A 22,605-nucleotide genomic window follows, 5' to 3' on the forward strand; every position below is an offset into this window, starting at 1 on the left:
ATCTGTCTGACTGGGGCCCTAGCAGGCCATAAACTTTTGCAAGGGTTGGGTCCCCCTTGGACAGAAGGTCCTGTTCATTTGCTGTATCAGACAGAAGGTCTAAAGTCAGTTTAAATGCAGCCAAAAGCCCATTCTTTGTCTGTTGGTCACTGGAAAATCCAGTTTAAAGTAGTATATTCAAGCCTCCCCAGGGGTGGTACCTATCTGGAGATGTTTACAACCCATGTGACTCACCTTAATCACACCCCCACACCCCTCCCCACACACACAGAGTTTTTGGTTTCTGCAGAAGTTGCAGAAATCCTCCTCCCAGAGTTGCATACAATCTAGATACTGGGACATAAATCTAAAACACATGCATTAACCCAAAGTAAAGTGACACAGCCTCACCAATAGAATATCAGAGAGCTCACCATACGGGAAGAGAAATTCAGTCTCTTTTAGACCATCTTATAAGACACAGCCTGAGGAAATAGGTTTTGCAAAGTGTCCAGAAGCTCAACAGATGAGGGTATTTTTGATCCCCTGGAAAAAGCAGGTTTCAGAATCGGGGTGTTTCACTGAGAACTCTAAGTACTCAGCATCCAGACATACCAATTTAGTGATCATCAGCAAGTGTCCCAACAAAAAGAAAAAAGGATTGGAGACCCAAATTTTAAGGGTCATTATAGAATGATAATCAACCCCTTGAATTGCGCCTGGAAATAATACCCCCTCCTCACCACATAATGATATTGTGAAAATAAATCAACGTTTGTGAAGCACCCAGATACTAGAGTGATGAGAACCATATAAAAGCCCAGGAGGAAATTAATCATTCTGTCTTCTGAGCCCGATTTGAATAGTGTGCAGTAAATCAGGATAAAACAAAATATTGAATGGATTCTCATTAAGTGAGCACCAGCCATTCTGTACACTAAAAGAGGCAGGGTCCTGTGACAAAAATAGTGTGAGATCATGTAATTAGAGTCTGTATAGAATCATAGAACTGGAAGGGATCTCGAGAGGTCATCTAGTCCAGTCCCCTGCACTCAAGGCAGGACTAAGTATTATCTAGACCATCCCCAACAGGTGTTTGTCCAACCTGCTCTTAAAAATCCCCAATGATGGAGGTTCCACAACCTCCCTAGGCAATTTATTCCAATGCTTAACCACTCTGACAGTTAGAAAGTTTTTCCTAATGTCCAACCTAAACCGCCCTTGCTGCAATTTAAGCCCATTGCTTCTTGTCCTATCCTCAGAGGTTAAGAAGAACAATTTGTCTCCCCCTCCTTGTAACAATCTTTTATGTACTTGAAAACTGTTATCATGTCCCCTCTCAGTCTTCTCTTCTCCAGACTAAACAAACCCAATTTTTTCTGTCTTCCCTCATAGGTCATGTTTTCTAGACCTTTAATCATTTTTGTTGCTCTTCTCTGGACTTTCTCCAATTTGTCCACATCTTTCCTGAAATGTGGCATCCAGAATTGGACACAATAATCCAGTTGAGGCCTAATCAATGCGGAGTAGAGCGGAAGAATTACTTCTTGTGTCTTGCTTACAATACTCCTGCTAAATACATCCCAGAATGATGTTTGCTTTTTTTGCAACAGTGTTACACTGTTGACTCATATTTAGCTTGTGATCCACTATGACCCCCAGATCCCTTTCCGCAGTACTCCTTCCTAGGAAGTCATTTCCCATTTTGTAGGTGTGCAACTGATTGTTCCTTCCTAAGTGGAAGACTTTGCATTTGTCCTTATTGAATTTCATCCTATTTACTTCAGACCATGTCTCCAGTTTGTCCAGATCATTTTGAATTTTAATCCTATCCTCCAAAACACTTGCAACCCCTCCCAGCTTGATATCGTCTGCAAACTTATCATAATTCATACTGACAAGGGGCAAATTAAGCTGCACAGGGAAACATAATTCTGGCATTTCCTAACTTTGGAGGCCTTGACTTTGCAACCTTAATAGCGTTCTTTTAATGTAGGGTGGGGTTTTTTTAGTGTACTATTTATAGTATAGAGACCTCTCACCCTCCTTACAAGTGTGTCATCCCTGTCTTTTGCTTTTGAAAAGGGATACCTTTCCTTAATATTCAAATGCAGTTTACAACGTATGACTTAATCATCAGTGGTTATCAACTTTAGATAACCTTGCTCTGATGTATTTTTTTAGTGTGTAATATGTGAGTTAACTTCTTAGTAATTTATCCATTCACACCTTTTTTTACCTGAATATCAATTTTATAGTGGAAGGATATGCACCATCTTAACACTGAATTACTTTATACATCAGGCATACACTGGTAAATAAGTCATGAGTATAAAACGTAGGTAAAAATGTTAAAAGTCCTTTCATTTCCCACTGAAACAAGTAAATACTACTATTGTTCCTGGATATTGAAATGTATATAGTAATCCATAAATCAGGAGAATATTTACATTTGCACTGATAAACACTCAAGTAGGTACCTAACTCTGCACTTTATGCTTATTCATTACAATATATTTACAAGATTACCTCCTATTTCATAAATACAGTACAATATAGAATATTTCTACATTAAATACAAAGACATCATCTTGTAACTATTTTCAATTTTTATACTTTATATTAATTTCAGTGCCACAACAGTCCAATATGTCTTTATTGACATAGAATAAAATTTTCCAAAGCACCTATGTGCTTTTCTTTTCTCCTAAGTTATTTAGGAGCCAATGTGCCATTGAAAATCATTGGATTTTGCTTCTTAAATAACTTAGGCATTTTTAAAAATTCCACTCAGACTTTATTCTATAATAAGTTCTTTTCTCCCTAAAGTATATATTTTAATGATTTTTGTCTTCCCCTGTGTATTCTATTCTATTTTCTTTTCAACCACAAGTGCAGTCTTCTTTTGGTGCAATTCAGATCATGAGCAAGTTGATGGCAAAGCTAAAATATCTGTGACTGTAGATGATCTGTATATGCTAGTAAATGTTAACTGTTCCCCTATTTTATAATTAATATATTGCTGTTTGTATAAGAACCATATCCAGTGTAATTAATATATTGTTACAAGATGCTATACATGTGTGCCAAATATGAATAATTGTACACTGAAACTTTATATAGTTTTAAATATATTCAAATATATTACATTTTAAAGTATATTAACACCATATCATAATGTCTACACACCAGCGAGAAAAGATTAAGACTTTTTATTTTTTAAGATGAAAAGCATTTTTTAAAGGAGCTTTGCTCTTCCAGGTCTTTCAACAAAGTGGCAATAATGTGGAATGATTTGACTAGACAACATTGTTTCACACACCTTAGGAAGCCCACAGAAAGGAATCCTGCTCTGTGACTCAGGAGCTACACAACTGAGGAAGGTGGAAAGCACCTTTCCCAGATGCATAACTCCTAAGGTCCATCTTTCCAGCAAAACTTACAAAGTGCACAGCAGCTAATCCTAGCCCCTTCAAACTTTCAAGAAACTCTTTGGGGAAGAAACCCTCTTTTTGTTATATGTTTGTACAATGCCTAGCACAGTGGGGCAGGAACCTCTAAGTGCTACCGCAATACATATGATAAATAATTAGCTGTTAGCCATGTATGTAAACACAGCACAAACTTTCACTCATCCTTAGCTATATGCAGTACAGACAAAAAATCTTGTACACAATTGCTGTGCACTTTCACAAGATCATAACTTGGTAAAATCAAAATTACCTAGAACATTAAAAAGCACATCTTCTCAAAGATGGAGGAAAGGAAGAGGTTTTTTTCATTCTACTTGGACTCAAAATTTGCTGAATAATTTCTTCTCAAGTTTTCCAAAAATTTCAGCTCTGGACAGAGATTGAGCCTAGGAAATTTCTGTGTGAAAATTAAAAATTTCAGAAAAAGTTCTCAGCAACTAACATCAGGACCTTAGTTTGGAACAGAAATGTAACCGTGATTGTAATGGTCACTGCTGTTCCTTCTATAATGTAATTTTAGTGTCTGTTTTCCTGAGATTTCCTAAAGAAAGGTGGTTCAGAGAGAGGTGACAAGGAAGACTAAGTGCAAAGACAAACTCTCATAGGAAGAGACTTTAAAAAAAATTTAACTGTTTACTTTAAAAAGGAGGCAAAAAGAGAGGGGACATGATAATATATATGTAGAAGATAATGAATGGTATAGAGAAAGCAGGTATGGAGTTATGTTGTTCTTATCATACAACAGAAGAACAAGGGGATAATCAATAAAACTGAAAGGTAGCAAATTCAAAACTGATAAAAGGAAATACTTTTTCAATCAAGGTATAATTAGACTGTGGAACTCATTGCTACATGATGTAATGAGGTCAAGAATTTACTAGGATTCAAAAAGCGATTGGATCATTGTATCAGAGTTATAATAGTTTATGCAAAAAGGAATTTGGAAGCAAAAAAATGTCATGCTTCAGCACTTAAACTAATCTCTAACCAGTGAAGATTAGAATAAGACCTTCATGCAGAGCAAATTAACCTACAGCTGTCTACTATAGGGTTTTTTGCATCTTTTTCTGAAGCATCTGGTGCTGGTCATTGTCAGAAACAAGATTCTGGACTGGTGGACCACGGGTCTGATCCATTATGGCAATTCCTATGTTTCTACGTTATGGAGCACCATATTTTTTTATTGTAGGTTGGCACAATGGTGATAAAGATAAGGGAACAGATACAATCTAATTATATTTGCTTTGTAAGTTTTTTAGAATGGTAACGTGTATTAATATGTTTTGGTGTGTTTCCTTTATTTTTAGTGGCTGTATTGTTTACACTGACATTGACTTTCATATAAAATGTGTTATACTCAGTAACAAAATCTCATATTGATATGTCACCAACTGTACAAGATTTAGAAAACTTACCATAAACACAAGTGAGTCACAACAGAATGATATTCTTACAGTTTTAACAGTTGCAAATACTGGTATTGTCAAAGGGCTTTTATGGGGATTTTTACTTTACTTATCTAAAGCCTTTTGCAGTAGATGTAAACCATTCTCTGAATTATGTCTCTTAAAGGCCTTTAATAAATCTGATGTTACTAAGCAACTACAAGTGTTGTATGTTAGTGTCACAGTAATAGGGCTAACTACATCTTTGTCCCCTTCCTGGTTTCTCTGAGCACACATCCTCAGGTGTTTGGCCTCATGCTTTTTCATCTCTTTTGGCAGAATTTTGCAAATCTCCCGTTCTTAGATTGGGCCCTGGACTGCAGTACCCTGTATATCCACCAACTTTACCCTGCAGATCTGTCTGCATTCAAGCACCTGCCGTTCTTTCTTTTGAGAGCTATGCTCCGTGGTACATAATGACCAAACAACCTCCTTAAAAACCAAAGCATTGCTTATTTTGTTGTAAGAACAAAGCTTTTAGAGAAAAAGGATTTTGAAGCAACGAACAGTCTAAACAATTGTCTATATTAGCTAGAGCCCTGCCATCCTGTGATGGAGACATGAGCAGGCCTAGCTTCTCCTGAGTTTGTGGGCCTTGATCCTTCAGGTCAAAATCAGTCCTCAGCAGAAGACAGAGGCAAACTCATCAAAGCTAATAGTTCTAGCATTGTCCCTTAACCACTGTTAAGTGTTTACTAAGGTGGCTGTCTTAAGCTATTCTTTTTCTTCGTGCCTGTATTCCCATACAGCCCTCTAATAAATTAACACAATAGATTCATACAGCAAACACCCCAATAATCAGGCCAACATACAATATTCATAAATTATCACAAAGTAGCTCCACATTTGTCACAGTTAGGTATTGTTCAAGTACATAGACTAGCTCCGTAACTTATTAAATTGAAAAAATATCTTTGATTTGAAGTTAACTGGAGCTGCAGGTGTTCAGCACTTCCAAAAATCCGACCAATTTTATTTAGGAATGTAATTATGGATGTAGGACCCCAGCTTCAGTAACTCAGGTTTGAAAATGTTGGCCATAATTCTTACAAAAATGACCAAGTCAGGCATGAACACATTTTCAAAACCGGTATCTGATTCTGAGTCTGCAGTTTTGCAGCTCCAAGCAGGTGCAAACAATACAGTTTATAGGCTTCATATAAAATCAGGTGCCTATGTTTGATCATACTTCAATAATTAATTGGACCCAGAGCTGCTTGAAAGTGAAAAATTAGAGGCAGTGCTCAGGGTCTTTGATCCTCAACACTAAGATCTTGATAGTGATATTCCCCTGTGCAAGAGTTGGACATAATTGTAGTCCTAGCACTAGGTTGATTTAGGTTGGATTTTTTTTAAAATTCTCCCCTCGTTATTCTAGCATGGGAATAACTCCACCAGTGATAGCAGCTGTGGAAGACAAGGCACTGTATTTTTGGCTCTGTTTATATCCCTGTTCCGAGCAGATCTAGATTATGTGGTAATAAAAATGCCAGCAGCCAGACCATGCTAGCATTCCCACTGTTAGCACCAGCGGGGCCACACCAGTGATACAGATATGGTGGGAAATTTTACAGCAAATCTTGAGTGTAGACAGCTTTCTATAAAGTAGGGCCTCAGATGGGGGGAATCCATAGCCCTGTGCAAATGGGAGTGAATGTGATGTTGCAAGAGGCATTGTGCCTGTTTGAAGCACAATGCCCCAGAGGTCCCAATGGGAAGTCATAATTCTGCATTGTCCACACTGCAGTGTGTGGCTTACTATCACAACTAAATCCCTAAACAGTGTCCATGTGTGTTTAAAACAAATGTATAAACTATCTTGCATCATAAATATTTACTGTTACTTTCAGATAGCATTACCATCATCTTTACATTTATTTCTCAATATTAGCCATCATGTGTGAATAAATCTAAAGAACCTGATATTTAAATGGCTGGGCTGTTTTTTGTTTTTTCACCCCTACTCAATTTCCTCCTCTTTCTGTGACACTATTTCTTTCCCACCTGAGTGTTTTTTTTCTTTCCACAGAAGCTGAAAATATGCAGAATTATTTTCATATCAATTTGACAAGGATGAGTAGGGCTGAGTCATACCACAGCCATTTAACTTTCAAGCTTTATTTACATGGTCTAATTTATTATGTGAAGTCAGCCAAGAAAGTTGAAGTGCACCCTGCTAGATTTTACTTTAACTTTTTAACTCAATTTTTTTCAGGCCTGACTGAACTCACTGACAGTCCAGTTTCCCTGGAGCTAGAGCGTTGCAAGTCTCCCACTTCAGGTAAAGGTGATTGACATCTCTTCCTGCTATCTGTATGAGCCATTCATGTCATGCATCTCTGTGTTTCATTGTTCCCTTGGAAGTGAAGTACATAGTCATTTACATTTGTACACAGCAGATTTTGTTTAGAGGGGAGAGCTTGCTACATATCAAGGCATGATGCTAAGACAGTACATTTAAATTAAAGAAAAGGTAAATTGAGGATGGTGTGTGGTAGGGAAAAGAGGGATGAAATCATTTGAACTGACAGTTTCTTGAAGGACAATATTCCTGTATTTCAGATTGACTCTCTCAATTTTTTTGTTAGAGAATAATTCTTCAGATCATTAGAGAGGTCTTTCTAACTGGCCTCTTTAAGTGATGTTTTCAAAATAGGGTGATTCTGTGGGGTTTTTTATTATATAATAATTTGAAATGTTGTGATGTGGAGATGGTAAATTTTAACTCTTGGAAGTCACTGATGTCTAAAGAGCTTCTAGAATTTTGTTATAGAAACATATCAAAGAAAACTCAATCACACCAACCTCCATCTCTGTAAACCACAGGTTGTCTACCATCACTAATAGAAATTAGTGACAAAACTGGCCTGGGAGTAGGAGTGTCACAGTTCAGAGCAATTTCCCCTCAGTGGTTCAGCAAGGGCACTCACTTTCAGCTTCCTGCTCACCAGCCATTGTCTTTCTGTGTGGAATCCTGCATCTCTCTCCCTTTTGACTGGGGTATTGCTAGGCTGCTCCATTCCCTGCTTTCCATGTGTCTTTCCGAGCATAGACATGTTGCCCAATAACACCTGCTTGCTTGCTTTCAAAGACAATTAGCAGGTTCAGTTCTAAATACCACACAGTTCTTTCTATACAAGCCTATTTTAGTCTTAAGGTAAAAGCATTACAGAGAAAATGGTAAAAACAAGAAAAGGACCTACGCACATGCTAATAAGTTTACCAGAGTTAACCCCAATCCTAATGGATTCTAGCAGGCTCAGTCCTTCCGAGCCTGCCCTGAGCCAGTTTAAAACCAGGCTATTTATCCAAAACCTCTTTCTATGTCTGAGAGTCCCTGGAGAATCCAGTTTGAACTAATCAAACTTTCCAAGGGGGTGGCTTCTCTGAAGATGTTACAACCTGAGTGAATTTGCCTATTCACCTCCTGCTTTTCTCCTGTTTACCCTTCCCATGGAAATATGAACAATTCCACAGTAACACATACACAATTGCATTTTTAATTCAGTGAACTCCAAAGACATTGAAACTAATTCAATAAGGTTTAACTTAATTCAGTAAAATTCATTCAGGATATTGCTGTAAATTGTCAGTCTGTCAAGCAAGTTTAGCTCTTTCCCTAGGAACTTCTTTTGTAATTGTCTAGTCAGTGTTGATCTGTCCCAGCATGGGCTCACTGTCTTAAAGGAGCATTGCCTAGCACTGTCTTCTAGTAACTGGTCCTTTAAATTTGGTGGAGAGAAGCAGCTACAGCCCTAAGGTGGCCATTTTGCCTCTGCAAACAGCAATTCCTTTCCATCCATTTGGTAAGTATTTTTAGCTACTATCCTATTTTCCCTTTCTCTTATTCATGAGGAGGTAAACATCCACAAACATGCTCTTCAAATCTTCAGCCTTTGGCTCCCATATTTTATTAAACTTTAAAGGGACGTAGTCACTTCAAATCTGGCCCGGCAATTAGTATGTTACAAAACCTAAGACCAATATAAATGTTTAAATGACATTTTTAAAACTGCAACAGAATTAGTTGTTTTTTAAAAAGAAACAGTCTCTATAGTATTTTTAACCTAAACTTTGCAGATCTGAAAACATGAAAGTGAAACTGGATAGAACAGTATTGTCAGTCTCCAGAAATTAAAATCACGAGTTAGGCTCCCCCAAACTAGTGAAATTGGCTTAAAAATAACAAATTTGGGATTCTTTTTATTTACCTTCTGTTTTTTGAGCCAGTGGGGTTTGCATTTTCAAACTTTTCTCTGCAGTCATTGAGGCTAGAAATGTACTTGCTCTTTTCAATATTAAATGAGATTCTCACATAGGCCTCAACCTTGCAAACACTTATGCATGTGCTTAACTCTTGTAGGGATGAGGTGCCACTGGGACTACTTATGGTAGTAAAGTTAAGTGCATTTTTTTTCTAATGCTGTCCAAAACTGTCTGCTTTAGATCAGATGATTTGCAGTTATTTTGCACTGGAGCTTACATTTGTTCCACTGTTTGTCTTTTTGGAAAGCTGTAGTCAGGGTAAACCATGACTTTTTTATGCGTGATACCTATCTTAGTTCTTCTAAGCACACCAATATTTATTGTATTTATGTCTTTGAAATGTAAAACTTGGTCACCAGCTGAAATTTTATTGGCAGTGGCTGTCATTCAAAAATACCTTTGGTTTAAAGTAAAATGTTTTTTTCATATGAGCCTATTTAATATGTCAGAAAGGGTAATGGATTTGCAAAATGCAAAGATGGTTCTATTTCAGTATATCGGCTGCAGAAGGGGGCAAGTCTGGGGCCCCTCACACTTGGAGTAACTAAACTGTGAAAATGGGATTTCTAGGGAATTTATGAGTGGAAATCTGCAAGAACCATTGAGAAGCTTAATGTAGCCTCAGGGTTTCAATAATCCTTCTAATTATTGGTCCTTGCTTTTCTTGAGGAGATGATTGGTGAATCTGCATTGTTATGGATTCACTAACCACAGTCCCGCTAGTCCCTTTGATCCCCACAGCATTTATTTGACGTGGCACACATGGAGCCCATGGAACTAGGCTCCATAGCAGTCTCTGCACAGTCCTCTCCACAGAAGAGGCAGTAGGACTTGGTACTCCACAAATGCATCAGAATCAGAAAGTAGATTCAGAGGGCCAGAGTCACTTTCACTGATGCAAGAGGGTGCAAATTTCTCTCCTTGGGCACACTGAGTGACTCCCAGTTTCACCTCCAGAGCAAAACATGTGGCTGGATTTTGTCAAGAATCCAGGGACCTTTCAGTTGCAGCCAGGCCTCCATAAGAACTCTACTATTGGGGGCTGCTTGGATAAATCACATATTCTGCCGCCCACTCCTGGTTTGAGCCTATCCAGTGCTTTGGCTGCATTGGCAAACTCCAGATTCCCCTGAAAAATGGTACTTGCAGCATCAAACCCTGCTCCTTGTGGATTTTGTACTTCTGCCCCTTGGTACTAATAGTGTAAGATCAGGTTTATTAAATATAGTTTAACCCAGGAACACTCAAGAATTCCATACAATTATTTGTTTAAACTCCTATTTTCCTGCCATTTGTCATTTGTCACTGATGACTCTACTTGTAGAGCCTGTGCTGTGAATATTAGAACCCTGATTTAATGATGCAGGTCTGACGGAATAGTCCTTATTTTATACATGATGACAGTGTCCTAGTTACAGTAAAAAGAAAAGGAGTACTTGTGGCACCTTAGAGACTAATAAATTTATTTGAGCATAACCTTTCGTGAGCTACAGCTCACTTCATCGGAACCTAGTTACAGTACAAATCCAACCTGTTCCAGTAGGCAATAATTTAAACCTCTTACATGGGATTATCTTTTTACTTAGCCCTGTTGTATGATTTTAGAGGCCACAGAGATGCAGTGAATAAAACTGGAAAATCAAAAGGCCATCCTGAATACCCTTTGGACTAGAACATGGAATTGCATGGCTTGAGGGAAGGATTTCTCAACCTCAGTGTACCACATACTGTCTTTTGAGTAATGGAAAAAAATTCAAGCCCACATTTCGATGCGGTTTGGCAGGAGAGATGGAGAACAGTCTTTTTGCTGGTATGCCCGTGGAATTTGATTAGAATTTAAATGCTAGTGTTGGATTCATGATACTATAGATAGATGGGGAATGAACTTTAACAAAACAATTTGGAAAATTCTGTATGTGGATACCTGTATTGTGGCAGATTGCACAAAAAGTCTTCTTTTAATGGAAACATGAATTAGTAAAAATTGCAGAATGTAAACAGTTCTCTTTTTAAATGTCTCTCTCATGATGACAGTATGGTTTACCATACAGTGACATTTGATTGATTTATTGCCTGTTTAAAAATCTCAGACAGTGGAAAGAAATATGTTGATTGATGTTTTGAGCTCACTCTTTGAGGGTGTTGTTATGATGCCGTATTTTAACTCAAGAGTGCAAGATTCTTAGAATGAAGAAAGCCAAATTACATTTTTATTTATCGTCTGTGATTTGGAGTTCAAAAATTAAGTCTGTATACTACCTTCACTCTACCGTTGGAACTGTTAGTGCGCAGTATTGCTCTGAAAAACCAGGCTATAAACTCTGAGGCTTCAGATGAAACTTTTATTCCATGAATAAAATAAAACAGGGCTCTGCGTGAACCCGTACATAACAGATTTTAGGATTAGTGCCTTATTTAGTAAACTTACTATTTTTCACCATACCTCATTAAGGAAAATTATTCAGGAACTTTTAGGAACAGATATTTCTGTCCCTTATTTATTTGGCTATATGTACACTAAGTTATAGCAATTAGATTATAGCAATGAGACATGCAACTGAGAGCACATACTGTGAGCACAAAAAATCTGTCCCTTACACGTAGGCTTGGAAGAATTAGATTTTTATTGGTAATGTTGGTAAATATCGATTTCACTGTATACACACACACACACACACACACACACACACACACACACACACACACACACACACACACACACACACACACACACACACAAATAATTCAGTAAATAATTGAAATTTACAGATAGGCAAAGTAAGAAAAATGCTGCTTGAGAACTTAGAGTTGATTTAAGGATATTTATTTTGTATATTTTGACATGTGATGTTGACAATTTTTGTTTCAGTGGTTATAAAGTTTTAACTTTTTGAATCTCAGTAGCTATGATAAATAATTATTGTCTGACCCTCCATATTTTGAATTCCATAATTTTCCACCAGTGTAAACATATAAATCAATAAAAATAAAATAAAATGCTTAAAAGTAAACATCAATATTAGCCATCAAACTCATAAAAAATTAAAAATCAAATTCTGTCAGGCCTATTTAAGTGTCATCATTAGGTGTGTGAAGGAGCAGAGAAACTGCCTTGCATAGCAGGGGTTAAAGAAAACCTGTGGGTTCAGCTAGCCCCACCCCGCGATACCTGCAGCCAATGCCAGGCCTGGGATTTGCTCAAATTAAAAATAAAACTCTTGTGGCAGAGACCAAGCAAGGAAACTGTCAGAGCAAAAAATAAATATTTTAAAACATTTGAGCACATGAAAACATGAGATTAGAATATAAAATATTTTGTAATTTGATTACAGTTGGCAGCACTAGGCATAACCATTTTTATAGTGTTAGAAGGAACCCCTTGCTAGGTTTAATGGTTATGTTAATCATTCTGAAGTTCAGAAACTTATCCGAGCCTACTTCAATTATCAATATCTGAGTCTGCAAAATTTGACTGGAAATCTAATGACAACAGGCTTTCTTATGAGATTCCGAGTAACAGAAGAGCAGCAGTAGTGATTGCATAGTTGAGTTTATAACTAGCTTTCCAATAAAACCGGTTTTTCAAACTTTCCATCATACAACCTCAAAAATTTCTTCTGGAAGGAACTTATTTTATGTAAGGGCTTCTCCTGTTGTCCATTTTTCTTTTCTTTTTTTTTTTAGGAAAGTCTGAGGTTAATTTGACAAGATATTTAAGAACTGAGTGTTTTGTCACTCCCTGAAACGCCTCTTATATTTTTAACATGCAAAAATAGCTAGGAGTAGAAAATTCACACACATTTCCCTTTCCAGTCTTACAGGGCATTATGAAACTAAATTCATTAATGTTTCTAAACTGGTTTGAGATCAGATGAAATGTGCTATAGATGCACAAGCCAAGATTTTCAAACACAGGTGCCTCATGTTTTAGGTTCGTCAGTCTATGTAAGGCAACTAAATAAGTTGCCTGATTTTAAGGTCTGCACAGCCATAAGCTGCAGATGAGAAAATCAGCAATAAGAATTCAGCTTATTTTGAAAGCTGTTAAATTCTTAGTCTTAGTTATGTCCTATGGCAGTGAGTTTCACCTGCTAATACTGCATTGAGTAAAAACAATTCCTTTTATCAGTTTTAAATGTTCTGACTTTCAATATCAGCAGTTTGGGACAGGGAGTGAAGAATGCCATATGCAGTTGAATCTTCAAGGAGAATTTAGCCAATAGGGTTAGACCCCCTAATTTAAGAAACATTCTATAGGAATTTTAATAACTACAGATGATCGAGACCTCTGTTTTACGTTTCACTCAAAATATCGCACCTCCAATAGACTAGAGTTTCACCCCACCCCACTGTGCTAGGGAATTCATTCAGCACTGAGGGCTTGTCTACGCTACCAGCTAGATCGACAGGCAGTGATCAACTCCAGCAGGGCTCTATTTATTGTGTCTAGTATAGATGTGATAAATTGACCGCCGATCACTTTAGCGTCGACTCCGGTATTCCACCTCAACAAGAAGTACAAGGGGAATGGATGGGAGAGCATCTCCCGTTGACACACCGCAGTGAAGATACTGCGGTAAGTAGATCTAAGTACGTTGACTTCCGCTATGTTATTCGTGTAGCTGAAGTTGCATAATTTAGATTGATTCCTCCCTCCTCCCCCATAGTGTAGACCAGCTCTGAGTAAGAGGGGAGAATACTACCTAATGAATCACCAATGCCAATTCCATCCAAGTAGAGATCGTCTTTGACCGTGTTTCTGTTGTGAAATCTAACAGAATAACAACACAAAATGTCGTGGCTGCAAGCACATCTTTGTCTGTTGAAACCTATAATTAGGGATTTTATGATTAATGGGAAGCTGCATGGCTAATGTATAGCACACTAGAGTGGGAGTCAGGAGACCTGGGTTCTCTTTCTGGCTCTGCTTTTGAGCAGTTGTGTGTCCTTGGGTGAGGAGAGGTAGATACGCCGGAGGGTAGGGATAGGATACAGAGGGACCGAGACAAATTAGAGGATTGGGCCAAAAGAAATCTGATGAGCTTTAACAAGGACAAGTGCAGAGTCCTGCACTTAGGACGGAAGAATCCCATGCACCGCTACAGACTAGGGACCGAATGGCTCGGCAGCAGTTCTGCAGAAAAGGACTAAGGGTTACAGTGGACGAGAAGCTGGATATGAGTCAACAATGTGCCATTGTTGCCAAGAAGGCCAATGGCATTTTGGGATGTAAGTAGGGGCATTGCCAGCAGATCGAGGGATGTGATCATTCCCCTCTATTCGACATTGGTGAGGCCTCATCTGGAGTACTGTGTCCAGTTTTGGGCCCCGCACTACAAGAAGGATATGGAAAAATTGGAAAACATCCAGCGGAGGGCAACAAAAATGATTAGGGGACTGGAACACATGACTTATGAGGAGAGGCTGAGGGAACTGGGATTGTTTAGTCTGCGGAAGAGAAGAATGAGGGGAGATTGGATAGCTGCTTTCAACTACCTGAAAGGGGGTTCCAAAGAGGATGGATCTAGACTGTCCTCAGTGGTAGCAGATGACAGAACAAGGAGTAATGGTCTCAAGTTGCAGTGGGGGAGGTTTAAGTTGGATATTAGGAAAAACTTTTTCACTAGGAGGGTGGTAAAACACTGGACTGCGTTACCTAGGGAGGTGGTGGAATCTACTTCCTTAGAAGTTTTTAAAGTCAGGCTTGACAAAGCCCTGTCTGGGATGATTTAGGTGGGGATTGGTCCTGCTTTGAGTAGGGGTTTGGACTAGATGACCTCCTGAAGTCCCTTCCAACCCTGATAGTCTATGATTCTAAGTCATTTCACCACTCTGTGCCTCTGTGTCCCCTTTCACCCTTTATGTGTCTTGTCTGTTTAGATTATAAGCTTCTCAGGGCAGGAACTGTTCCTTACTTTGCATATGTACAGAACCTAACCTATTTGCTGGTGCCTTTAAGCATTAGTGTAACATAAACAAGAACTGCTGCTCTTCTCCACACCCTTTGAATTCTACTTCATTGTCAAATATTTCCAACAAGATTGCTTTCTACTTGCACCTTTCCTTAGCAAAATAGATTTAGTTTAACTTGCTATTGATATCTTGGTATTTAGTATAACATAAAATATAGAATTATTATGATAAATTATGTAGATATTCAAAATAGCTTAAGTGGCCATTATCATTACTGCGTTGCCAAAAAGATCTTCCCAGGATAGTGAGACATTCAAATTCTAATCAGTTTAAAATTAATGTTATTTTAAATCTTAAAAGAATAGTTGTATTACTCAGAGTTTATACTAATTCCTTCAAAGTTTAAACCCAATCAGTTTTCTTGCCCTTGTTTCCCCTCTGTACTTTGGTTTCTTGTTGTAGATCTACTCATGAGTGGAGTGTACTATTGTTAAGTCTCCAGTGTAATCTTCTCACCACAGAAATAGTACCTATAATACTGCAATCGGATATGTTAAAACTATACAGCAGGTATATCAAAGCCTAGCTGATGCCAGTAGAGCTGTGCAAATAATTGATTTTTTTGGTTCAGTGACCAAACTGAATTTTTTTTTAAAGTTGCTTCAGGTGAAAAGAAAGAAAAGAAAAAAATGTGAATTTTTCAGCAAACCAAAAAAGTAAAATAAATAAATAAATAAAAAAAATTATTTTGTTTGAGGTTTCTTTACCTTTGGAAAAATCAATCAAATTGAAGTAAAATTCTGAATAAAGTTGTTTTGAGTTAAAAAGTCATTGTTGGAGAGGGAACCATGACAAACTGGTGAATTCAAAAGGAATTTGTGAAATGTTTCAATTGACTGGGATCTGCATTTTTTAGTGAAAAAAAGTTTTATCTGAAAAGTTTCAGGCAGTTCTAGATGTTAGCACTGTGATAAGGTCCCCTCATAGCAGAAATATCCACAGATTTCAGAAACTTATGAACTTTGAAAAATCATAATCTTACTGTCAAGATAGGATCCATCTGATGAGTAAAAATAACAGCCTTCTCAGAAATGCTCGTGCCTTTTTCGTAGTCAGAAGTGGTAGAGTTTACCAGGAGGCTGCCTTGGCCAAAGGGTAGATCTACACTTTAAGCTGGGATTGCAATTCCCAGTTTAAAGAGTGTGATGCTTCCCAGGGGTAGGGGGGCTGTCCTCACAAGTGAGGAAGCACCTCATTACCAATGGCCCTTACCATGAGGAATCATCATCTGTGCCTGGCAAGGGTCAATTTCCAAACTCAGCCAGCCACGGGCAACACAAGCACTCCTCTTCAGGCCTATGCAGACCCGCTCTCTCTCTCTACAAGTTAGCAGTAGGCACACTCTAACTCTCAAGCCCTCTGAGCATGGAGTGGGCCTGAAGTGTCCAGTTCCTGTTCCTCTGGACACTCACAGAATTCATAGATTCACTGCTCCTAAAGGAACAGTATGCCCCCAGTTTACCAATTCGACCTCAGATCATCATTCCACATAACACACAGTGCACTTAGATATGTTTAGAGTAAAAACAAGTATAACTTTATTTAACAAAGGAAAGAGATTTGAGAAGATGCAAGCAGAAGTATTGGAAACAAGTGGATAAATGTAAAATCAAATCATAATGTGCATTATAGAATCTAGACTTAATTAACAAGATACTCTCCTGTCTAATACACTATTGCTCACTGGTGCTTTATGCCCAAGCCTGGCTATGATCCCTCTTTCATGAGACATAATACGCTGTCAGCTTGTCTCCTAGATGAAAGGATTCAGGATTTATCTCTGCATCCTCAGTTATACCCCCAAAATCCATTACTACATTATTACTCATAAACAGGATGTCAGTTGTTTTTTCCTGTATACGCCTTTCTTGGTGATTTCACAATCTCTTGATTAGCATTTGGTTCAATCTGCAAATAGGCATCCATTGTGAAGCATATAATACACAATACCCCCAGGACTAGACAGAGAAAGAAAGAGAAGCCTCCTGCCTGGTGACCTGGCTTACCTCCGAGACTTTAAGAACATAATTTTAGTATAGATACAGTATTTTAGTTTACTACTATACTATACTACGATACTATAATTTTAGTATAGATAGCTCCTTAAATATTATCCATCCACACATTTTGCAATGATGATGATTCCCAGTGGGCTACTGGCATTCAGTAGAGACCTCACATGTCACCCTTTGGCGAATTAATATGCATATACCTGATGCAGTGGTTCCCTGTAAAATCCTATGCACCCACTGTTTCCTCCACCACATACCTGTGCAAGCTCTGACCCAGCCAGCACACTACAATTAAGAGCAGGCACAGCAACATGAGTGGCTAGCTGCCCTAGGTATGTGCCTTGCATATCAGATGGGTATATACTTGGGGCAGCTAGTCCCTTGTGCCACCACAGCTAAACTTCATTTTTAACACACTGGCTCAATAAGAGCTAGCATGGGAATGTCTCCTTGAGCTGGGAATTACACTTCCAGCTTGAAGTGTACACATACACAAAGTCTGGTCATCTTCTCTTTCCTCAAGACCAAAGCAGGCCATACCAGTGCTGGTGCTTATCCCTGTTCCTACACAGGAAATGGCTGTGCATTCTCTCTCTCTTCTCTTGGGATCTGGAGGAAAGAGTATATGGTGGCAGCCCCAAAAAAGGAAGGGTTTTTGAAAGGGAGATACATGTAAACACACTTATCAGCACTCCATATGGGGTCTCTGCAAGCAAAGATTGTTGAGGACCAGCTAGCTAAGCACTGGGTATGCTGCTGAACAAATCAACAGAATCTACTCCAAGTGTGTTTCTGAGTCAATACATAAGTAGCAGTGTTCAGGTTATTTATCAAAATGTGAATATTACTAATATTTTTGATATTCATAATACTTGATTCTGATCGCTTCCCCACAGCCCTGTTCTGCTTGTCCTGCATTTGACTGTTGCAGTGTTTAAAATTAAACCACCAAATAAATTGATTTAAGAAATCCTTTGAATTGATACAGCATGACTTTGAGACTTTAGCATAGAATATAAGACCATCCAAACTATGAAAATAAATACTGTTGGGTAGTGAGTGATACTATTTGGGTCAGTCATATTTTACTGCACTTTTCCCAAATATTTAAATCACCCTTTACCTTGTCTCAGACAATAGCTGTGAAGGAAAACATTTCTCTTTTGAAAAGTGTGAAGCAAATCTATACTGTAGAATGAGACCGATATCAAATAATTGAACCATATCACATGGTGTAGGGAGTTTTTGCTTTATTAGAATGACTATGTTTTAATATAATACAGATGAATACAGATTCTTAAAACTTTTTGTTGACAGTCTAGGACTTGACAATTCTAAAAGGAAAAGGGTGATGCTTGGTGTGCACCTTTCATTGTAAGTCAGTGCCACAGCTATTTCATGATAAGGCTGGTGTCTAAACTCTGTGGACAAAGAGGAGAGTTGAGATTGTGTGTGGGTGAGGTGAGTTCTTTATTGTTGAGAATCCTGGCAGATTTCCCCTTTTTCAGCATGAGAGAAAGGTGAATTAATTACTTCTGATAGTTATTTTCTGAGGGTTTAGTACCTTGCTTAAATCCACAATTACCCTGTCACTTCAACTTGAGACCTGAAAACTGCTTTGACCTGGTTTCTTCTAGCCCAGGTCATTTGGAACCATTAGTCAGGAAGCAACTGACAATTAAAGAATGTGCCAAAATATGTATTCCTGTCCCTCTTTCTGTCATGACAAGATTTTCACAGCACTCCTCAACAATGTGGTCCAAGAACGTGAATTGGTATAACTAGATACTAGGCCAAACTTTGCTCTTAGTTAACCTGTGCAACCTCCGATGAAAACAGAGGGAAATGGCACATGATAGCAGGGAAGGTAAGATGCAGTGGTCAGAGAGGAAAACAATGTGAGAGAGAGAGAGGGAGGGAGGGAGGGAGGGAAGGAGAGAGGAGGAGGGCAGATGCAGATATTTGATCAGTCTGCCAGTTTTTATAGAATTACATCTTTAAAATTATTCCAAGTGTTTCCCTCCCGACTGAAGGGTATGCAGAGTGGAAACATTCTGGCTGTGATTTCCTGCCTATTAGCTAGAGTCAGGGTGTGTGAACAATGTATTCCCATTTGCCAGAGGAGTGCAAGTGAATTGAATAACAAGAGGCTGACTTTGGCATCTGGAAGTAGGCAATGGTGTGGTGGGTGAGTGAGTGTGGCCTGCCAACTTGATTAGTGCCACCAAGAGCTACCAGGTACGTGAATTCTTCACCCTGAATCAGAATCTAACTAGAGTGATCAGATGACCAGAGAATAGCTGAACCTGCGAATGTCACAACCTCCTTTGTGATTTGTTCTTACAGAAACTAATTGAGATGGGTTTAACGGTTTGAGGGATTTTCGTTCATTTTTTTTATTAGGCCAAACTCTTCAAACTTGGGTGCATAGACTTAGGTGCCTAAATCCGTAATTAGGCACCTGAATAAAAGTAGCCTCATTTTCAAAGTTGCTGATCACCTGCAACTCTGCATCTTCTACTAAATTCAGTGAGGTTTGTGGATTCTCAGCTTTTCTGAAAACCAGGCCACTTTTGTTCAGGTTCCCAGCTATGTATTTAGGGGACTAACTCTGGGCTAAAGTGGTTCGATGATGGATTTTTTGATTCAATGGCAATTCCAAAAAGTCAAGAAAAAAAATGTTCCATGTCAAACTGAAAACAGATTTAAAAAAAATTTTTGGTGAATCAAAAAGTCCAAAAAAATGAATTTGAGTCAAATTAAAAGTGTCATTCAACCTGAAATGAAACATTTTTTTTATTTCAAGCTTTTTATTTACATTTTTAATATTGTAAAATAAAGTTATAAGAAATTTTTAGGCAAAAAGTTATTTCAAAGAAACATTGAAACATTTAATTTCAAAAACGTTAAAACAAAACATGTAGACTTTTTTTAGGGAGGTTTGACACAAACAATTCTGTGAAACCTGTACAAATTTGCAAAATGTTTGTGTCACTGAATTTGCATTTTTCTCTGAAAAAAAGATTAACCAAAATTTTTCACCCAGCTCTATTTGAAGATTTTAGAACTAGTATTTAAAAAGTCACATTAGTGAATTTGAGTAAAGTGTCGATTGGCTAAGGGACGTAACAACATACTTATCAGCTCAGCCTCTTTAATCAAAACATACATGGACTTGAAGGGCAACTGCAGGATGGGGCTCTAAATAATGTAATAAAATAAGATCTCAAAATTTGCTAATTACTATTTAATTGTTCATTTTTATTACCAGGCAATATAGGTCTGATTTGAACATAGAAAAGAGTGGCATGCATTTCTGAAAACAAAAATGAATTCTGAAATTAAAATAAAAGTTCTGCATTGGAAAAACAATCTTCTAAGTACTCAATAAATTACTTCATAAGGCATTTTATCCATATCCAGAATCCCTTTGACTGCTATAAGGCATGCTACATTTGAATTCCTCAGTGGTGCTCATGGCTTAAAATGTTGTTTGTGTTGAAGTGATATCTGAAGGGAAAGTTTCTGAACAAAAGCAAAATCAGAGATTCTTAATTTCAACGTTTTTCAGGTAATCTCATTAAAGTACACATAATTAAGTTTTCAGCAAATGAAATAAACTGAATATAGTGTTTTGATTTCTAGAAAATATTAAATTTTATCTTAAAGCTATTGTATTTCATTTCTATGCAATCTGTCCCCTCATCTAGAACATGTACAGTAATGTGTGCTGCCTCCATCATATATGCAATAAGCCCTCTCCTTTACTGTTGATGTCTTAAGATATGATGTCATCAGAACCTATTGACTTAGTAGCACCCTCTTATTAAATTGATTTCCAGTTATTAAAATACTTTTATGCAGTGCTACATCACCAGCATTTGCAATATTTGCCTTAATCTCATTTGCTTTTTTGGTATGCCAGTCATAGTAAGGTAAGATATTGCAATACACAGCAAAGACTTTGTAAAGGACCATTCACTTCTTTGCAGCTGGAACACTGGCTTTTTCAGTGCTTCTGCCTTCAGATTAATTTATTTTGCTGAATGATGCTAGGCAAACACCATTTCTGAACACATTTGAACACCATTTCAGCCTTTCTATGCTGATACAAAATGTGCAACATGATTTTAACCAGAAGATGGCATGTTGTTCTCCCTCGTTCCTTTTTCTTTCTTAGTTATTAACAACTGCCTTTCTCCTTTTTCTGTTGTTTCAGTTAAAGGATCAAGAAAGTTAAGTCTGCCAACAGATCTTAAGACTGATCTTGGTACGGTAGGCGAAAGCCGACAGTTTTAAGTTTCCTTACATTCATTTGGCAAAACATTTTTACCAACTGATCCATAAGGTAGCACGATAACCTTTGAAGGCTTTGTTTGAAAAGGCTTTCTTAAAAACCACCTATTAACCCATACAGTTCTGTTGGCAGCATTCAGCATTTTGCTTGTTTAACACTCATTTTTCATGTAATTACATTTTGCAAATCATTGCACACTTGAGTGTGTAATTTTTTATAATGAAATGACTTCAGACTTTTGGACAAATTTGAACCATTCTGATTGGTTGTCAGCGATGTTTATCTGTGTCTGTAACAGTGCATGCACTAGTATATTTTCTAATTGTATATATAAATTCCATTTCATAAGAGTGATGAGACACTTAGGCTTATGTATTTTATAGTGTCTGTTGCACTTCTCAGGTATCAGGTCAGGTTTCAGCCATTTGTATCTCAGAATTACCATTTAAAACATACTATAATAAGCTCTTAAATGCACTCCTTTTTGTGTCTTATTCTTCAATTATCTTCTTTAATTATTTTAGTGAAGTGGAACAGTAAATGAGGTCAAAACTTGATCCCAGGGAGCCTAAAACCAACATTTAAAAGAGGGCAGATAAACTGAAAATAATTGGGTCAGATCATGCCATTTTAGACACATACATATTCACGGCCATGAAAAACGTGTCATGGACCATGAAATCTTGTCTTCCCCCATGAAATCTGGTCATTTGTATGCTTTTACCCTATACTACACAGATTTCATGGGGGAGACTGGCATTTCTCAAATTGGGGGTCCTGCCCAAAAGGGAGTTGAAGGGGGAGGTGTCACAAGGTTATTTTAGGGGGGTTGCAGTATTGCCACCATTACTTCTGCACTGCCTTCAGAGCTGGGTGGCCAGAGAGTGGCGGCTGTTGGCTAGGCACCCTGCTCTGAAGGCAACGCCCCACGAACAGCAGCACAGAAGTAAGGGTGGCAATATCATACTATGCCATCCTTACTTCTGTGCTCCTGCTGGCGGTGGCTCTGCCTTCAGAGCTGGGCTCCTCGCCAGCAGCCACTGCTCTCCAGCTACCTAGTTCTGAAGGCAGTGCTGCCATCAGCAGCAACACAGAAGTAAGGGCAGCAGTACCGCAACCCTCCCCTACAATATCCTTGCAACCCCCCCACAACTCCTTTT

The 22,605-nt window shown here is 38.1% G+C and overlaps 1 protein-coding gene across 8 annotated transcripts in view; it reads left to right on the forward strand.

Moving 5' to 3' along the window:
- STXBP5L (syntaxin binding protein 5L) overlaps nucleotides 1–22,605 on the forward strand; it is a 451,068-nt gene that overhangs the window by 369,714 nt on the left and 58,749 nt on the right. For 4 of the 8 annotated variants that reach the window (XM_043512693.1, XM_038378599.2, XM_043512680.1 and 1 more), the window contains 2 exons: nucleotides 7,113–7,178; nucleotides 21,368–21,418. In XM_043512693.1, coding sequence (XP_043368628.1) covers nucleotides 7,113–7,178; nucleotides 21,368–21,418 — 117 coding nt within the window. The remainder of the gene's footprint in view (nucleotides 1–7,112; nucleotides 7,179–21,367; nucleotides 21,419–22,605) is intronic. The other 4 variants (XM_043512690.1, XM_043512700.1, XM_038378590.2 and 1 more) reach the window with 1 other exon arrangement.

This window comes from Dermochelys coriacea, chromosome 1, assembly GCF_009764565.3.
Source record: "Dermochelys coriacea isolate rDerCor1 chromosome 1, rDerCor1.pri.v4, whole genome shotgun sequence".
NCBI lineage: Eukaryota > Metazoa > Chordata > Testudines > Dermochelyidae > Dermochelys > Dermochelys coriacea.